The following is a 19804-nucleotide window of genomic DNA, read 5'->3' on the forward strand; positions in this document are numbered from 1 at the left end:
AGTCTCCGCATGATTGGTCGTCTCCCGGCGAAGCTGCCGCAGGAGTGGGTTCGTAACTGCGGCGGCTGTCAATACGAGCACTATCCCCATCCTTTGTGTGACGATGAACAAAGGCAAACGGCGTCGCTTTCATCTGCATTTCGTTCGAGCTAGTTCTGTGCAGCACGGAGCAAGTTGAAACGGCGGCCTGTTTCACATTACACTTACCTTCTCTACACTAGGTATGGATGTAAAGTTCGATAATGCGCTTTTTGCGCACAGTTTTCAAAGTCGGAACTGATTGTTGACTAAGCAGCAGTTCAAAAATGGTTGTACATAGCTTCGTAGGTCATTTAAACCGCAAGTACTAGCATTATCAATTGAAACAAGCAAAGGGTTACTCCCTTCTCGCAATGCACGTCACTGAACCGAATATTGTGACTCGGGGACAGTAAGCAGTTAGCAATTGTTGGGCTCTGTACACTGGAACTGTGAGGGGCTGTGTGTCCCGGATGCGGTTGCGAAAGCCTCTCTAACGATGTCTCTTCTGCCAACCAACCATGCGCTAGCTAAGTGGGAACGTTGACACCGTCGCTTGACCGGAAGTGGTTCCGCCAACACCTCCTGGAAGCAGAGTATACCCTGAGTGCGCTGTCACGCGGGTGCCTCTTCGATGATCTGAGGGAGCTCGTTAAAAAACAAAAGGTAGCGACAGTCACTACGCAGAGCCGAAGTCAGGTGCGTTTCATCAGTCGCATCTGGGGACGAGGATTTTAGCGTAAGGAGCTCAGCCTTGTTGTCAAAGTGTGGTTGGTTTGGTGGAATACCATTGTTGCTGCGTAGGTGAGGAAGACTGTTGCAGAGCATTCTAAAAATATGAAAAACTAGCGAGGAAGAGAGAGAGAGAGAGAGAGAGAGAGAACGATCTTTAATTAAATCTGGCGATGTTAGCCGAGCTACAATGTTTAACTTGCTACACGAGTTGATGACGTTATGGAGATGATGGCGATGATGTTGAAGAACTTGATGCGCACGGAGGCCTTGAGTTATTTACAGACGTTGGTCTAAACCTGTGTGCTGCAGATACGTGATGAGAGCTCTTGTAGCCCGTAAAGCCCGTTTGGGATATGCACACGGTCCTCAAATGTCCATTACTTAAATGTCCACGGAAAGAACGGAAAGCGGCAGTCCCAAAGACACTGCGAGGGACACACTCTTTGCGCACTAAATCGAGAATATTCACAGAACAGGTGCTGTCGAGGTGACGAAAGCTGGTGTATGAGAAAGTAGTGTGCAAATATCTGCACCCGAAACTGTGCAAAACTGCGAATGCGGCGGCACTCCGCGGTCGTGACAATAAAATGTACCATAGCGGCCATAGTAGGACTTTTAACAATGAGAACATACTCCATTATTTATACACAATGCTGCGCTCAGTGGAAACGCGTTGTTAGGTTGAATAAGACGAATGCAATTCCTTAGTACACTTATAAACACCAAGTGACTTTTTGAGATCTTATGGCGTTACACAGCTTGACGCAAAACGTCTAGAGATGTTAATGATACTAACAACTTCCATAAGTTGCGCTAAACATAAAAGGAATGCGAATGCACGAATAAGGTGACTGGAACAAGCACGGCGAAGAAGTACAAGTGAAACATTTTCTACCACTGTATCGCCATCCGCTCACTCCACCACGAACACCAGCGTCGCTCTACGGACAGTGATAGTAGACCCTCGATTATTAAAAAAATATACCTAATGTCGTGAAACGTGACACAAAAATCCTTTTGTCCATAAGGGACATGTGTGCGATAGCAAAAGATATTACATAGAGCTGATTCTTCTTCGCAGTTTTTTTTTCATGCAATGGCACACATTTTAAAGCTTCGCGCCTCCGCCCTCCCCATCCCAGGTTAAGAGAGAAGCCAGTTTGACTCCGTGGAAGTTTTCGCTCACTGTGAAACTATTTTAACAACGGAGCTGTTTGAGCCTGAGCTTGGTCTGTTGCGTTAACAAAAAATACCAAGAAAAAAAACTGCGCCGTCTGTAAAGGGTGCACCACCGCAGATAGGCTATTCTAACAGTGAAGCCGGCTTCCGCGCCTGCTCGAGTGTGAGCACGAGGGGCCATTGCGTACACGCATCTGGTACTATAGCGTTTTGAATGTGATAGCCTTTCTTGGGATACTAAAACGCAGAAAAATTGGCGCGGCTTGCACTAGTTTATTTATATTGCACTAGTTTATTTATATTGTTTATTTATATTTATATTGCAGATATATTGCACTAGTGGTTGAAGGCTGGAGAAACAGTGGAGCTAGGAGTCGACCTAGATTGGTCACCCCTGCGATCTGCTGTCAGTGTGGGGGACCGACTGGAACGGCCTGGTAAAATACGGCTAAACTTGGCCTCACCCCCCAAAGCTCAGCGTAGCCTAGCAGAACCAAGCAAAATGTAGCAAAACAGAAAAAAGCTCGGTCGACCTCAAGATCCGCTGTTTCTCCCGCCTTGAAGCACTAGCGCAAGCTGCACCAATTCGTTTTTAGACACTATATTATGACGCCAAAAGAGGCCGTGAGCACCCTAGTTCCCTTAAAGGGACCCAGAAAAGCCTTCTGTAAAAGTTACAAAAGGCATGCATTGTCGCGTAGCACCAATATAGCGATGCAATGCCGTTGGAATTATTGATCTACATTCAGTATTAGCTGCGCGAGAAGCAATTAAATGCACCTCTCCTCACTTGCCGATCGACTCCTCCTCCCTCTCCGATTCCTTCAACGCCGCTGGAAACACTGGGAATAGCCATGTGACCACGACGCTCGACTTCCGTTCTGCGCTAGCTGCATTCCTGCGCCTAGGCACGCGTCTATCGCTGCGGACCCGCCTTTGCCGCCTTTGCCTCGGGATCGCGCAGGAAGGAGGAAGAGCAGCCGGAAGCCAATGGCAGTGACGCCGCCGGCGGCCAACCTCGCCGGTGATTGGGCGAATCACGGGGAACCTTCGCCGTTGCGTCAGCCGTGATCGCCGTTGCGTCAGCCGCGATCGCCGTTGCATCAGCCACGGTCGGCTCGCTGCGGCGTCGCGCCCATCGGCTGAGAAAGGCGATCTTCAAAAATTGTTTACCAATTATCCGTGCAACGTATGGGAGTCACACTTGGCTCGAAAATCCCCCGTTATGTGTTCTACCACCTGAATGCATTTGATTGCCACCTTCAGAAAGGTTTTCGGGGTCCCTTTAAGTTCGACGATCAAGAATATGTACACGGAAGTCCGTTTTGTTTGCATGTTTATCCGTGGGGTCGGTAAATGCGGAGCGAAATTCGGTTAGTTGCTGTGGAAACTTGGGAAGAGTGTGAAAATTCCCACAGGCTGATCATGCTTATCCAGCACGAACGGACAAGGAAAAGGTCAGAAGCACGCACGGGGTAAGGACCCACGGCGCTCAGCAAAGGGACTCGGACGTCGCAACGGCCCGACGTGTGGGACGGGACTCCCAGTAAAGGGGTGGTTTCCGAGGACTCGGTGCTTTCTTGGGAACCGTGGCCGGGTGCTAAGATCCCGGTACCACCATGCTAGACATAACAGTGACAAAATGAGAGTCACAAGTCATTTTTTTACAAGCCACGACACAGTCACAAGCGGAACGCCGCAGCAACAGATTCGCAACCTATGGCCCAGCACCGCATGACGCAGAACGGGGATTTATAGAGGACCGGAGAACCGCTGCCGGTACGACACCTGGTACACGGTTGCCGCAACTGATAATACTTATATCCGGTCGACTACAGTATAGCCCACTTATAGCGAACACGGTTTTAACAAAATCCCGCTTATAAAGAACAAATCCTCGTTTCTTGTTACCGTTTGTATACAGGTATTTGATGTTCTCCACATTAATTACCATTGCCCCTGAAGAGGAAAGTGCACAACAGCTGCATCTTACCGGTACTCAGCTACGGGGCAGAAACCAGAATGCTCACTAGGAGGGTTCTACTTCAACTGAGTACGATTTAGCGAGCGATGCAACGGAAGATGATAGGTGTAACATTAAGGGACAAGAAGAGAGCGGAGTGGGTCAGGGAACAAACGCGTGTTAAGGACACACTAGTAGAAATTAAGAAGAATAAATAGGTGTGGGCAGGGCATGCAATGCGAAGGCAAGATAACCGTTGGTCATTAAGGGTAACATAGTTGATGCCTAGAGAAGGCAAGTGAGGCAGGGGGCGGCAGAAAGTTAGATGGGCAGATGAGATCAAGAAGTTCACGGGGATAAATTGTCGGAGTTAGCACAGGACAGGAATAATCGGAGATTAATGGGAGAGGCCTTTGCCCTGCAGTGGGCGTAGATAGGCTGATGAGGATGGGGATGATGGTGATTGTATGTTCAGATATAGCGAAAAACAAATATAACAAACTGATTTCTGTTTCTCGATGCGTTCATTATAAGCGGGCTAGACTGTACCAGGTACCACGCTGTGACGTCTGCTCCGCTCTGCCATAGAACTTTATCATCTGCGCCCACTGTGAGCCGAAAATATGTCACGCGTGGAAAATCCAAAGAAAAAGAGATACCAAGAAAACCACAGCGCGAATTAAGAAGTTCGCATAACATGAAGGCACAAGTTTGCCGCCATCTTTGATCCCCACTTCTGCGTTTGGCGTCGTTTTTCTAAGTTCAAGCTCCTTTTCTTCTTTCTCTCTCTCTTTTTTTTTTTGGTTAATGTACAACATCTGACGATGCGGCCTGCCGCCGCGTTCCGGGCAGATGCGCCACGCTGGGAAGCTCGCTCGGAGATTAGCGAACGGGCTGTTACGCTAATGATGGCGGGCTTTTCCGCGCTGCCGCTCTGCAACTCACATAATGCTGAACTCTGCGACATTGTACGCAATATTCTGCTGACTAAGAAGACTGCCTGCGTTGGTCGGTGGCATACAGCCACTAAAAGATTAAGGTTATCTCTCTCCACCTATCTATCTCCCTCCCTCGCTCTTTCTTTATTGCTATTTTTAAGGCGTCGTGGGATGAAACAAGACCTGAACTACGAACTGCTCTCGAGTGGAGTGCGTCAGAATGACCTTGCGTTATGTAACGTGGGACACATATTTATTTTTCACGTGCGTGTTCTCGCCTTGGTAGAAAAATAAAAATAAAAACAAAAACCAATCATAGCTGCCAGGTTTTAACTCCCCGGCATCGTGCGTTGTAACCCGGAGCAAGTCAATTGGTCGTAGCACAAGAATGGCTTTGTCACCCCTTTACAACGGCCGACCAGATTGGCACTCATAACTATGTTCTTATCAGATACTTGGTGGATCCGCTACCGGTGTAACTGACTGTTTTCTCTTTAAAATAAAAACACTCAGGCTAGGCGGTCTTAGTCATTCTAACACCAATCAGGAAGTGCTGACTGTGCAAAATGATGTAGCGTTATATGAATGTGTCAAAAAAGAATCCTGTCGAAATCGCTCGCCAGTTTGCCAGCATATTTCGCGCGTATATCGCATTTTTTGGTCTTCTTTGTAGTCAATGTAATAAACTGCGCCATTTATTTCATTATTTCTCGTAAAAGCACAGTTTTAGTGTTTGCGTGCTGCCCCCACTGGTTCGGTGTCTTTGTTTTACTCGACCAAGTATCGCTCACAAACATGCTATCCTGCGGAGGCTACTCCGATAGGCGAAAACTGGTTTTATATGAATGATAAAACACAGGGCTGCAGGTGACATATTCTGGTATTCATGAGAGAATAAGATTCTTAGGTTCATTTCTTTCCAAAACGCTTGATTTATGGAACCACCTTCCTCACCGCATTGTGTCCATTGAAGATCCTTCATCATCTCAAACGCGCTTTCCTTATGTGTACTGCACTGACCTTGAACGTGAGATTTCGTGCACCTTCTGTTTGTACCGCCATAGAAAAATGAAACGCGATCACGAAAATGTGAAGCAGAACCCTCAAACAGCGCGATTTATTTGCATGCCAGTCGAATTAACGCGTGGTGTAATTGCAGGAAAAAACTACGGAAATGCGGCTTTCCAAATATACGAATAGCTCGCAATTGTTGAACCTAAATGAACAGTATGTTTCGTTTTCACGTGTTCTGGTTGGTTATTTTGCGTTCGAATTTCATTTGTCCATGCCTGCACTTCTATGTTTTTACCGCTTTCATGCACCCTACTCACTCCTTTGTAACGTCTTAAGGGGCCTCGGAGTATTCTAATGAATAAATAACAAATTAAATAAATAAGCTTCATGCGTACGTTTTTTGCTGAAAGTGTCAGCGCGAATCGGGGCACAAAAAGATTGTAAAAGTGCTATATCTTGAAATTATCTCACGCAATTGCAACTTTGAAACGTTGAATGTGCATTGATCATGTGGATACCTTCAATTCTGTTTCCCCAGTCGAGATGCGCTGTGAGGCGACCGCCATGACGGCCATCGTCCAAGTGACGTCATCGTTCCGGGGCCGCGTGTACGCCGTTGGTCACCCACACCAGTGCTTCTCTTCCTCCGTCACCGACACCGGCCACGTGGCACTCACCGTGCCCCTTCACGGCCGCCAGTGTGGCACCAAGAACCTGGTACGCAGCACGCTCAGGGTATTGCGAGAGTATTGCGAACACGTCAAATACTTCCTAGAATTACAGATTTAACTACTTTCGATTTCAATTCCACTCAAAAGTGGTCTCGCACGGTCTATTTATCATATGATGAAGATTGGCGTTTGCAACCATCTGTGTATTTATAAACCGAACAAAAGCCGGCTGTTACCCATGGAGGAAACATAAAAAAGAAGTATATTTCGCAACCTGAAACTGTCGCGCCCTCTGTGAATGCAAAAGAGAAACGGGAACCCCAGAGAGCTTGCTCTCTTGTCCCGTGTTTCGAATTCGCACAGATAGGGAGCGCCAGTAGTCCATGCGGCTGCTCCGATGGCTTTGGAGGCGGCTCAGGGAGTCAAGGGAGGGCAATTGCCTCACCGGGAGCAGGAAAAAAGGGATTTGCTGTAATGCTTGGCCACGGAAGCACTGCGAACCTTCCAATAAATAAAAGATGCTCAATTCCGCTGTGAGTTGGCGCATGCATTGCGGTGAAATTATTCAAATGCGGTTCTTAGGTATGTTTTATGGATGACGTGTTCCACACCAATGGAACGGGTTTGGTGCGATCTAGAAAAATAACGCTGTTGAGCGATGTCAACGGCGAGCATGTATGATTCCCGTTGTCTCTCGCAAATCAAATTCAAAAGAGGCTCTTGGAATTCCCGGATCCTCTTTGGCGGTGCGTATTTAGTACGAATGTCGGCGGCCGTTGAGTTGTCAACGTACTTGAACATTCAATGCACCGACTACACGAAGACGACAAAAAGAAAGAAGACGAGACGAAGCGCACCAAGACGAAACAATGCGCACCAACGCGCATTGTCTCGTCTTCTTTCTTTTTTTGTCCTCGTGTAGTCTGCGCATTGAACGTCCAAGTATGATTTACCAACTCGCCCAAACCAATGCCTTGTTGTCAACGCGCGGGCACGGCGCAGGGGACCGCACGTCACCTTATTGAATGGACGCTTACACATTCGTTCCAGAACGGGCGGAACGTCCCCGGTACGAATTCGCGTATGCGCAATCGGGTCCCAAAACCCGCCGCCGCGAGCGTAGCGTACGCTATCTGCTATGCGCTACCCTCTATTGTCGCTTGACCAACTGCGGGATGACACATCTGACGTGACGGGACAGGTGGCGCCCGGTATACTCGGCCGGCGTGGCGCGAGGTGCTACATTACATGGCCTTGAGCGCTCGCTCCCCCAGCCGACGTGGAATGGTTTTAAAGTTCGTGCGTCATTGCATGTTTTTACATTCGCCAAAAGCGTGGGTCGGCTTGGGGTAGAGGGATGAGGAAGTGGCGGATTTATGAATGAAAGAATGAATGAATGAATGAATGAAAGAATGAATGAATGAATGAATGAATGAATCAATCAATCAACCAATCAATCAACCAACCAATCAATCAATCAATCAATCAATCAATCAATCAATCAATCAATCAATCAATCAATCAATCAATCAATCAATCAATCAATCAATCAATCAATCAATCAATCAATCAATCAATCAATCCAACGATTGATGGATCTATTCAAAACTGCTTTACGTGGCGGCGTGGGCAACCATTTGAAAATATTTGCGCTGATATCGCGCATCGACAGCGGCTGAGTGCTTTCATTCCCCTTGGGTGCCGCAGGGTAACGGGACCTTTCTGAACAGCATCGTGGTCCAGCACCATCCCTACGTGCTTCAGAGTTCCGACCGACGCATCGACATTTCCTGCGACTACGAAGAAGTCGAGCGGAAGCTGCGTGGCGGGAAGCAGGTTCTTGAAGGGTGAGTCTCCGTTCCTGGGCTCCGGGGGCATCTTGCACGTGGTTTTAAAATGTCATTATCATCATCACCAGCCTATCTGCGCCCACTGCAGGACAAAGGCCTCTCCCATGGATCTCCAATTATCCCGGTCCTGCGCTGGCTGCGTCCAATTTATCCCCGCAAACATCTTGATCTCCTCTGCCCATCTAATTTTCTGCCGCCCCCTGCACCGCTTGCCTTGTCTAGGCATCCACTCTGTTACCCTTAAAGACCAACGGTTATATTGCCTTCGCAATACATGCCCTGCCCACACCCATTTCGTCTCCTTAATTTCCACTAACATGTCCTTAACACGCGTTTGTTCCCTGACCCACCCCGCTCTCTTCTTGTCTCTTAATGTTACACCTATCACCTTCCGTTCCATTGCTCGCTGAGTCGTTCTCAATTTAAGTTGAACCCTCTTAGTGAGCCTTCAAGTTTCTGCCCCGTAGGTCAGTGCCGGTAAGATGCAGCTATCACACATTTTTTTTTTCAGGGACAATGGTAGGCTGCCATTAATTATCTGAGAGTGCCTTCCGAATGCACTCCACCCCATTCTTATCCTTCTAATTATCTCTGCGACATGGTTGGGATCCGGGGTCACTACTTGAAACATCATACTTACGTAAGGCAGGGTGAGGGGAAGCCGTATAGGAAGCAAAATTAAGTAGGATACAATGCAAAATGTGCGTTACAGGGTATAAACATTTTATTCCGCAATATCTGTATTTAAATTGCTGCGACCTTCTTCGGCAAGGCAAGTTTCACCGTGGCAGCTAGCAGATGCAAAGATGTCGTAAAACCTGAGCGTCCTACTTTTTTATCCGCCGTTCCTACACTCTTATTGCTCAGTGCTCACAATCGCGTGTATTTTGTACACGTAAAATTCCTCACGTCTTTTTGCATGTATTTCCTCCCTATATTTCCTCGGTGGCACACGCAATGATATTATAAATCGGTGCCTCCTTTAAAGGAGCCATGAAGAGAAAATACAACTTCGTTTAATTTGGAAGAACTAGGATTCAGTATCTCACTCAGCTTCATTACAGCCACAAAAGATGTTTTTTAACGAAAAAAAAAGCAAGATGTATTTAAAAACTTTCAAATTTCGCGCCACAGTGACGTGTTATGAGCAAGAATGACGTCATACGGGCCAACAATAAAACATAATTTTCAGTGCGTTAACTGCACGTTAGCATTCAAGTGATGCGCTCAAATGGAACTAGAGGCCCCATTACAGACGTCCAGTCATGTGTCGTCGCGACAGGTCAGTTAGGCGGCCGCCAATCGCACAAACAAGGTTCCGTGACGTCATAGAAAAGTTGCGGGAAATTGGCTAGGGGGTCGCGACTGCTTCACACGTTTTCTTTCATATCTCCGTTATTTGTTCGAAGATTGCGATGATATTGGTGTCATTGTTATCGGGACTAAGCAGTCTTTCTAATAAACCCAACTTGTATTTTGTCTTCATGGCTCCTTTAACGCGGAAGGCTTTTTTGGCGAGTGTCCAGCAAAATCTTTTCGTAGCGCCCAAAGTGTAACACCCTATATCCGTACAAATATGAATAACTAGCGAGTTAGTGCATTTATATTGTTTATTAGTACAACTGTAGATGGTTCGCTGTGTTGCGATTATTAAGGTAGATTTTAAGAAAAGGAAAAAAAAATGCAATGATAGTGCCGTTCTTTTTCAGGCCGCCTTGAAATCGCACTTCTCCTCATCAAGCATGTGTATGCAGAGAAGCCAGCTGCAGGGCTGCTGTGTAGAAAGAAAGAAAAACACTGGTTGCAGAAGTGTAAATAATGACAATGACCTCGCTTTATTACGTACAATCTCTGCGAGATCAAAACAGCGAAATTATGTGAAAACAATGTTTCGAAAGAACTTGCAATATTTTTGCTGGTGTCACAAAGAAACGCTGGCACTAAAATTTCGCAAACGCTGATCACAGAAATGAATAACCCTGCACGAAAACGAGAAAACGAGAAAACAACGAGAAAACGAGGAAATATTTCACGAGAAAATATTTTATGAGGAAACGAGTGGAACGTGTGGAGTCTTTAGTTCGCGTCATTTTTTATGTTTTGGCAAGTGAGAAAGGGACGAAACTTTAGTCATGCTCGGTCAGTTGCCATCGCATTCTAGTCTTCACGTTTTTATGCATATGACTGCCACGCGCAGCCTAAATTAGCACCTTATTTCTGCCTAGATAATCGCAATTTATTTAATGAGGGATAATTTATTTTGATTTAATGCTGGGCGAACCAAATTTTCTAGGATAAATCTAATAAGTGCAGCAGCAGATTTAGGGCAAGGAAAGTTTCCCCTAGCTTGCATAATGTGCAGCGGCTCCCCTTAATGTGAAGCAGCACTCCGCCGTTCACGGAGGCGGTACGTTGAGGCGTTCGCATTATCTACTAGAACTCTAACGCCGCTTATCTCAGCAGATATCGCTGCTAATAGGCGTGCTGGCTGGCCGCAGGGCATAATTTTACTTTTTCTGTTTGATGGCTCTTTTTCGCGTAATCAGGGCTCGCGGCAGGTGGGCAGGAAGCTGTGTCCTGACTTGGGCTTTTTTGTATTGTTACGCTTCATTTGTCTTTCTCTCTCTCTCCCCCCCCTTATTTCTCTCTCTGGCATTTTTCCCATACTTAGCCGTCATTAATGCCATTCTGAATACGCAGGCTTGTGCGTGGCGAAGCAGGAAACGCTAATCTGTCCCATTAGCCGCACAGCCCGAAATTTCCCGTATAATCTTTGTCGCACTCGAAGCCTCGTTAGTATGCTAATTAGCCTGCCCGATTCTAATTAATCTCTAATCGTTACGATTTTGCCCTCTCTTCGTCCCCCCCCATCTTTGTACTTCTTCCTCTCCCTCTTTCTCTCAACGCACTCCCGTATCTGCTGCTTGCACTGCTAGCGTTTGTTACCCTTTCCCTTTTACTTTTTCGAGACCGTGCTTTTTTTAAAAGGCACGTTGATTTATGGCATTGTCCGCCTTAAAGATGTTCTCGGCCGCGGTGTCTGCAACGTTGGCGGGCAAGGTTTAATGTTTTTGTCGAAGAGACAAATCCGTTCTTTGGCGGAGTGATCCTATAAATAGTGCACGTGCGCGCGTGCGTGCGTGCGTGTGTATTTGTATGTGTGTGTGTGTGTGTGTGGGCATCTGTGTGCGTGCTTGCGTGTGCGTGCATGTGTGCGTTTGTCGCGCGACAACAAAAGTAAAAACAAAAGAATGGAACGGAATAGAATGAAATTGAAGGGAAATTAAAGGAATGCGGAAAAATCCAGAGAGACAATGTGGGGATAATACAGTAAAATCTAGTTAATTCGAACTCGGGTAATTCAAGCTTCCGGCTAATTCGAACTGACGCCCTGGTCCCGGCACAGCCCCGTATATTTCAATGGGGGAAAACGCCCGATAATTCGAACGCGTCGGTTTCCAGAACGCTTAGTTCGAACGGGGATATTCCCTGGTTTCCATCGCTCCTAGCAGAAAAAGTCGGCCCAGGGGTATTAAAATGTGTTGCAAATCCAAACCAAACCCAATGTACTAGAGATGTAAAACAACGGAACAGAAAAACAGCTAATTTCGCTTCCGAAGTGGGCGCAGCGCCGCCGGCGCCAGCGGTCCGGCGCAAGCCGTAGTAGGTTTTCTTTGTGCCGTGGTTGCTTTCTAGTGTATAGTAGCTCCTAATTCGCGATAACGAGTCCAGAGGTGGCTTCTTTCTGCTCTCTCCGTGCAGTATGGCGCGATGTCCATTCGGTCTAGCGTCCGCCCGCTGATTCGAACTCCGCTTAATTGGAACGATTTTATGATCCCCTTCGAGTTGGGATTAGCGAGCTTTTACTGTAGAAGGAGGTGTAACAGATAGGAAAAAGGCTGTACTACTAACCGGACACCGCCCATAGTTTGCGATCTTGCCGTGAGGGGGCAATATCGGTGTCGTCCGTTAACCATGCAGACAAAGTTCTATTTATTTATTTATTTATTTATTTATTTATTTATTTATTTATTTATTTATTTATTTAGTACATACTGCAGGCCCAGTTAGGGCCCAAGCAGGAGGGGCAATACAGCACATACAATACACGCAAATAAACAGCACAAAAAATTTCCGCTTCTCTCAGCCCGCATGCAAACATTTACAGGAACACGTGGTTCTTCGTTACACAATGTATTTGAAACGTAGAGTGCAGTTAGTGCAATTTGCTAAATTCAGAGTGTTCCCGCCATTTAAAACCAGTTATCAGCAATGACGCTTACGAAGTGCAGCTCATTGCGAGGATCGTGTAACTGTCATTGCAAGAAAAGAGTAATGTACGGCTTAGAACGCGGCAATTCAAAACAATCATTTCGCCCCACTTTAACGTGTAAATATGGGTCCATTTGGGGAAAATAGCTACGATAATAAATGTAGCCCAGTAGAGCTTGTTATTCCAATTTCACTTCGAACCCTGTCTGAGGCGCTGCATATCCGTCTCAATCAGTCACTTCCATCTCTCACTTACTGCTCCCGCTTCCGCGCACTCGTAGCTTCACAAGCACTGTATTTAATTCCGCGTATGGGAGATGGTCCGCGTATGATTTCTTCCTGGCAGATGAAACTTCCTCAAGGATGATTGAACGCGGCGGAATTTCCTCCGAAAAAAAGTTTGACGTGCACGTGTTCTTGCATACAGATCGCGCAGATTGAGTATGCGTGAGATTTGGTGGGCGGAAAAAGAAACTGCATACCTAGAATATGGAAAGGACAAGCTAAGTTCAATTGAAGAAAAGTAGAGGCGAAAGGAGCTGGTCAACTTCTGTCGGTGCTGATACAGTTGCCGAGATGGAGCGGAACATCACGAGAAAAAATTCGATTAAAGACGAAGTTTCCGTACCGGACATTCTATTCTATTTAGAAGGATGTTTCGTCGTACGAAAAAAAAAAAAGAAATAGAGCGCATGTGGGTCAACGCTTTTTCCATGAGATGTTAATCGGAAAGAAAAATTGTTTACGCGACAAGCGTTGTGATCTTATTTTTGGGCGCAGCGAGATAGGGCTCAGTTTGCATTATTTTGTGATTCCTAGTGACATGTTTTCTTTTCCCGCCAGCTTCGGTAACCGTAGTTTGACTGAGAAAACGAATAAAATATTCATTGCTGGATATTTGGAAACGGATGGGCATATCATCCCTCTCCCTCGTGAACATATGAGCCTCGGCCTTGCGCATACCTTTCCCTGTCGAAGCCCCCGCAACACGCTATTTCTCGCACGGAGCTCGCACACCGCGCCGCGTATTTTGAAACGCTTCGCTGCACAGAGACCCACGTGACATGTCGTTTAGCGCGATGGAGAACGGTAATTAAACGTGTTCATTGGCTGCGCCCCAAACCTAAAGCGACGTAGAACATATCATATCACCATTATTAACATACACACACACAAAAAAACGCGTAGAACTGGGTTTGCAAAATAATTAAATTTAGGAAAAAAAATAAGAACTGAAAAAGGAAAGCAAAACAAAAAGATAGACCTGCTGGAGCTCGAACCAAAGCCGTCAGTGCCAGTATTCAGTACTCTGCATCGAGGTTGCAGAGCCCTAATGGAGGGCTCGTTCTACCAGGCGCTCCAAAGAATAGCGGGCGCAGTGACATCACACATGTCACGTGGGGGCTCGTTTGGAAACACGCCACCACGCCAGTCGTGCTTTGCATTCTAACCGTATCAGGGGTTACTCTTGCTCTCTTGAACGGTGGAATTGACGGACTATCCCCCTGTGTGTTCCACCAGTGGGGTCACTTCGGCGCCACTTTTTTCATCCCCACTTGTCGCCTGCTGGGTTCTGCGCTCTCTGAACACTGAATTTTACAACGCGTGCAAGCGGTAACGGGACGTCTCAAGAGTTCATTGTGCTCAATGTTAGAGTAGCCTTAGCGGCATATAATCACCCTATAATTTGTTTCCGGATAGTAGGGTAAAACAACAGTTACAGCCGTTTTCTCTAACCATTCTCCACACGCAGAGGGCCATGTATTGAGAGCAGACAGTAATTTTGTAGCTTTACAACCTCACAGTGAACTAACGATATGTGTCAAGTAAATTAAACTTGGCATAATGGTAGAGGCGTCTTTGTGACTAATTTTCATATAATTTGTTTCGGGACACCGTTGAGACTCGTCGGGCAGACGCAGAGGGGCGAACAGGGCTCGGCTTGACATCCACCTCCCCAAGCCCGCTCTGTCGTTCTGTGTTCTTCGGGCAGCGCATCAACGGCACAAAATATCGCCTAAAGGCCGTTCTATTTCTATGCCAATAATAACGCCGAGGTAGTTGCAACGGCTTAAAATAGCGAAATTTGTCCTGGACAGTATGACACGATGAACATCTCTCGTATTCCCAATGCGGTCTTCATGGCTACGGTAAGGAACGTTATCAGGTCCAAAGCGCTTGAATTTGTGTTCGTAGTAAGGGAAGGTCTCTTCAAGGTTCATCCGGCCGTCTTCGCAATCAGTGTAACAACAAGGAAGCTATTTGTTCTTTTACGCATTCAACTTTATGATTGCCAAGAAAACCCCGTTTCTTTTTTCTACTCTTCACTACGCCTGGTGAAACTGCTCGGAAACTTTCTTAAAGTCATTTCGGTGAAACATTCTCGCGTTCAACTCTGGAGACGCGCTTCCCCTTCGTCGAGCGGAACACTTGGCGCATTAACGGGTAGCACCGTCTAACCAAGAAGCAAAGACAAAAGGAACAGAATCAGGGTGGACGAAGCTAATGACGGGGCCGTCCTGACGGCGCAGCCAAACGCGGTTCGGGCGGGTTTTCCACCCGACGCTGTACTACGCCGGCCCGCGAGCGTCTACGACGGAGCGCTCGCCGGGCGGGTAAAAATGATTACAGCATCCGCGACGTCGGCAACCCATCGCGGAGGCGGGGGAGCAGAACGGCCGTGATGCCGGATATGTGTAGCAGCAGCGAACACCCACGGCAGGCCGAGACGTCGTCCTCCGCGTGGCTCCGATAGCCTTCAGCCGAGCGTTCGCCGGCGTCTTGGCCAGCGATATGGCCTCCCTTTCCCCGTTTTCTTTTTCTTCGGTTCTTTTCGTTCGCTGCCGCCGTGGCCCCAGTGCCGGCCAAGCGTTGCGGCGTGGGCCCCTAGTAAATAGCCTGGGGCGGATCGTGCCAGCAATTCATTTTGCTGCTGTTCCTTTGCGCGTGCATGCCACGCACGGATCTAAGCTGTGTGGTGTAGCTGAAAGCCCGCGTTTGCTTTGAATGCGCCCGGGTAGAGGCGCCGATGAGAAGCGCTGTTTATCAGGAGAGCAGGGTGCTGAAGGCATTCTCTTGTTTTGTGCGGAGGGATATCTCGTGTCGTGTTGTGTCTTTGGGGCAGCGAAGTTTTTCTTTTACCGTCGCCAAAAGTAAAGCCCGTGTCCGCGCGGTCACGTGCTGTGGAAGAAAACTGGCTTTCGTTTTCTGCAAAGAGGATATTGGGATCACATCTTCAACCCCAAGAACTGTTAAGTTTTAAGACGCGTTTTCCATATTATGATGCCTTTCTAGGCATCATGACGGTTGCAAGAAGAAGGGAAAAAATGAGGTTGATCCCTCTTTCATAGGAATCGGTAAAACACGAAAGTAAGATGTGCCTTTACAGGATCAGTTGAGTGTTTATCCTGCATCAATATGAACTTGGACATCGCTATTTATGTTTCGTGGGTATGGCACCGTCAGACTTACAAAATTAGACACTGGATTGCACGCGCCAGAGCACAGTGTAAACCAGAATGAAACCACACGCGCTCGCAAACTACGCGAACGAAACCGAACGGGTTGGCAGCGAATCGTTTGGGGAACTCGGGGTCCGCTGCAGCGAAAAAGCATGACTAGCGGGGCTGTCTTGTGGGTGTGCTTGGCGAGCGACAACCTGCTGGCGCGTCGCTTTCGCAAATGTTCGACCACTGCGTCCCTGCTCCCTGGAGTGTACGACAGACGGTTGCGTTGCGACGAGCTCAGCTGGCGCCTACTGTCGGCGCTCATTAGCATCGTGATGCACTACTTCGCTTCCCCTCTCTTAGACGGCAGCACCATCGAAATAGAGGTGGTTATATGAAAGATATAGGGTGCGTTCATACGGTTGCCGGCGCTTCAGCTCCTAGAGGAGTTGGTAAAGGACCTTGCACCTCCCGTTGCGGCGGCGGAGCACCCGGCTCCAGAGGTCGGCGAACTCACTCATGAGTCCACTCACTCAGACTCATTTGGACTCAAACTCACGCGTGAGTTTGAGTTTGAGTGAGCGCGAGGCTAGTGTGGCATGGTGAGTTTGAACTTGAGTGAGTTTGAGCCGAGTGATCACGCCTGAGTTTGAGTCCGATTGAGTTTGAGTCCATTTTGAGTTCTGAGTACATTTTGAGTTTGAGTACATTTTGAGTTCTGAGTACATTTTGAGTTTGAGTCCATTTTGAGTTCTGAGTACATTTTGAGTTTGAGTCCATTTTGAGTTCTGAGTACATTTTGAGTTTGAATCCATTTTGAGTTCTGAGTACAATTTGAGTTTGAGTCCATTTTGAGTTCTGAGTACATTTTGAGTTTGAGTCCATTTTGAGTTCTGAGTACATTTTGAGTTTGAGTCCATTTTGAGTTTGAGTACACTTTGAGTTTGAGTCCATTTTGAGTTCTGAGTACATTTTGAGTTTGAGTCCATTTTGAGTTTGAGTCCATTTTGAGTTTGAGTTCATTTTGAGTTCTGAGTACATTTTGAGTTTGAGTCCATTTTGAGTTTGAGTACATTTTGAGTTTGATTACATATTGAGTTTTGAGTACATTTTGAGTTCTGAGTACATAGGAGTTTTAAGTCCATTTGGAGTTTGAGTACATATGAGTAGCCTAGCAGGCAGCTATGGTTGGCTGTTAAGTTTCATGCGTCACTGTGGGCTCGGAATTCAGGTTACCTGCGGGTATGGCACCAATCGCGATCTGCATGATCGGTTGGGAGGGAGGTGGTGTCTGATTTTTTTTAGCTTCTTGTTGAATTTTCATGGCCATAAGCACTTGCTGTATACCTAATTTTCGCAGCTGGGCGCGTGAGTGATAATTGACTGGTGAGGTCATAAAAAAGGGTTGTCTTAACTTTTCCTCCTGACGGATCCACTAAGAGCGTGGGAAAGGGTGGTGGGAAAGCACACGGCGGCGCTGGCGTGCTGGTTGTTCGCCTGCTACTGTTAACGGCTTGATATACTAGGGGTCACAAAGGAAGAAGTGAGAGCCGGGGGGAAATGGGGGCGGGGGCTATCCTTTCTACTGTTTCAAATGAATTAGCTGAATTGACTGGGCAGCGCCCCTTAAGACAGAATAATGACCACATTAGATTGGGTGAAAAGTGAAACTGATGAGGCTAAGGCGTGTAAGGTATCAAATGAAAGGACCGGATTAACGGAATCACGTGGGGTAAATAAAAAAAATGCTTCCTGATTGTAGTCATCAGGCAGTCATAATGAGTCATAGATTGGGTTAAAATTCAAAATGACGCTGCGAGGGCATGTGGGGAATCAAATTCAAGGTCTCGATGTGGGGAATCATTCGGGACGAACATGAGATATGGATATATCATGACGTAGTCATGGTAAGTCAAAGATTCGGTTAAAATTCAGGTTCATGACGCTAGGGCGTATCAAATTAAAGGTCTCGATGAGGGTAATCACGTGCTTCCTGATTATTATCATGACATAGTCAAAATGGGCCATAAATTAGGTTAAAATTCACATTGATGCCACTGGGTGTCCGGGGCATCAAATTGAAGGTTCCGATAAGGAAAATCACGTGGGACAAAAATGTGGTAGGGCTATATCACGAGATAGTCATGGTTAGTCATTGATTGGTTTAACGTTCAAATTGATTCTGCTAGGATGTGATGGGTATCAAATCAATGGTCTTGATGAGCCGAATCACGTCGGAGAAATACAAAAATGCTTCCTGGTTATAACCATTAGATTGTCCTGGCGAGTCTTATATTGGGGTAAAATTCGAAGTGACCCCGCTAGGGCGTGTAGGGTATCAAATTTACGGTCTTGACGAGGGGAATCACGTGGTACAAATAAAAAAAGGCTTCGTAGTTCGAATCATCAGATGGTCATTATGAGTCATAGATGGGGTTAAATTCAAGGTGAGGCCGCTGAAGCATGTGGGGCGTCAAATTGAAGGTTCCAGTTAGGGGAATCATGTCGGACACCTAAATAATGCGTCCTGGTTACAGTCATGAGAGGCATCGTTAGTTTGACTGGTATGAATTTTGTATGACCCTCCTAAGGTGTGTGGGGTATCGAATTAAAGGTCTCGTCGAGGGGGATCACGTGGGACAAATATAAAAATGCTTTCTGGTTATAATTATGAGGATATAGCAAAAGGTATATAGCAAAAGGTACACACTCACACTCACACGCTCACTCACTCACTCACACACACTCTTTCACTCACACTCTCACTCACTCTCACACTCCCTCTCACACTCACTCTCACACTCTCACTCATGCTCACACTCTCACTCACACTCTCTCTCACTCACTCTCACTCTTAGTCACACTCTCACTCACACTCTCACTCAGTCACACTCACTCTCACTCTTACTGTTACTCTCACTCACACTCACTCTCACTAACACTCACACTCTCAGTCACACTCACACTCACTCTCACTCTTACTGTTACTCTCACTCACACTCACTCTCACTAACACTCACACTCACTGTCTCGCACACTCACGCTCTCACTCACACTCAAACTCACACTCTCACTCTCACCCCACTCACACTCTCGCTCACACTCACCCTCTCGCTCTCACTCTGACGCTCACTAACACTCACACTCTCACTCACACTCACCCTCACTCACACTCTCACTCTCAGTCACACTCACACTCTCACTCACACTGACACTCTCACTCTCACACTCACTCTCTCTCCCCTCTCTCTCTCTCACTCACACTCACTCTCACACTATCACTGTCACTCACTCTCACACTCACACTCACTCTCACGCTCATACTCACACTCACACTCTCAATCTCACACTCTCAAACTCTCACTCTCTGACTGTCTCAATCTCTGTGAGGCCATGTGAGTTCTGAATTCATTTTGAGTTCTCAGCCCATTTTGAGTTCTGAGTTCATTTTGAGTTTTGAGTACTACATTTTGAGTCCATTTTGAGTTTGAGTACATTTTGAGGTTTGAGTACATTTTGAGTTTTGAGTACATTTTGAGTTTTGAGTACATTTTGAGGTTTGAGTACATTTTGAGTATTGAGTTCACTTTGAGTTTGAGTAAATTTTGAGTTTTGAGTACATTTTGAGTTTTGAGTTCATTTTGAGTTTTGAGTACATTTTGAGTTTTGAGTCCATTTTGAGTTTGAGTTCACTTTGAGTTTGAGTACATTTTGAGTT

The 19804-nt window shown here is 46.7% G+C and overlaps 1 protein-coding gene across 2 annotated transcripts in view; it reads left to right on the top strand.

Moving 5' to 3' along the window:
• LOC144163203 (uncharacterized) overlaps window positions 1–19804 on the top strand; it is a 251910-nt gene that overhangs the window by 207514 nt on the left and 24592 nt on the right. For both annotated transcript variants that reach the window (XM_077694039.1, XM_077694040.1), the window contains exons 8-9: window positions 6386–6564; window positions 8226–8365. In XM_077694039.1, the coding sequence (XP_077550165.1) occupies window positions 6386–6564; window positions 8226–8365 (319 nt within the window). The remainder of the gene's footprint in view (window positions 1–6385; window positions 6565–8225; window positions 8366–19804) is intronic.

The sequence above is a fragment of the Haemaphysalis longicornis genome, unplaced genomic scaffold, assembly GCF_048455015.1.
Source record: "Haemaphysalis longicornis isolate Haplotype H1 unplaced genomic scaffold, Haemaphysalis longicornis Haplotype H1 scaffold_12, whole genome shotgun sequence".
Taxonomy (NCBI): domain Eukaryota; kingdom Metazoa; phylum Arthropoda; class Arachnida; order Ixodida; family Ixodidae; genus Haemaphysalis; species Haemaphysalis longicornis.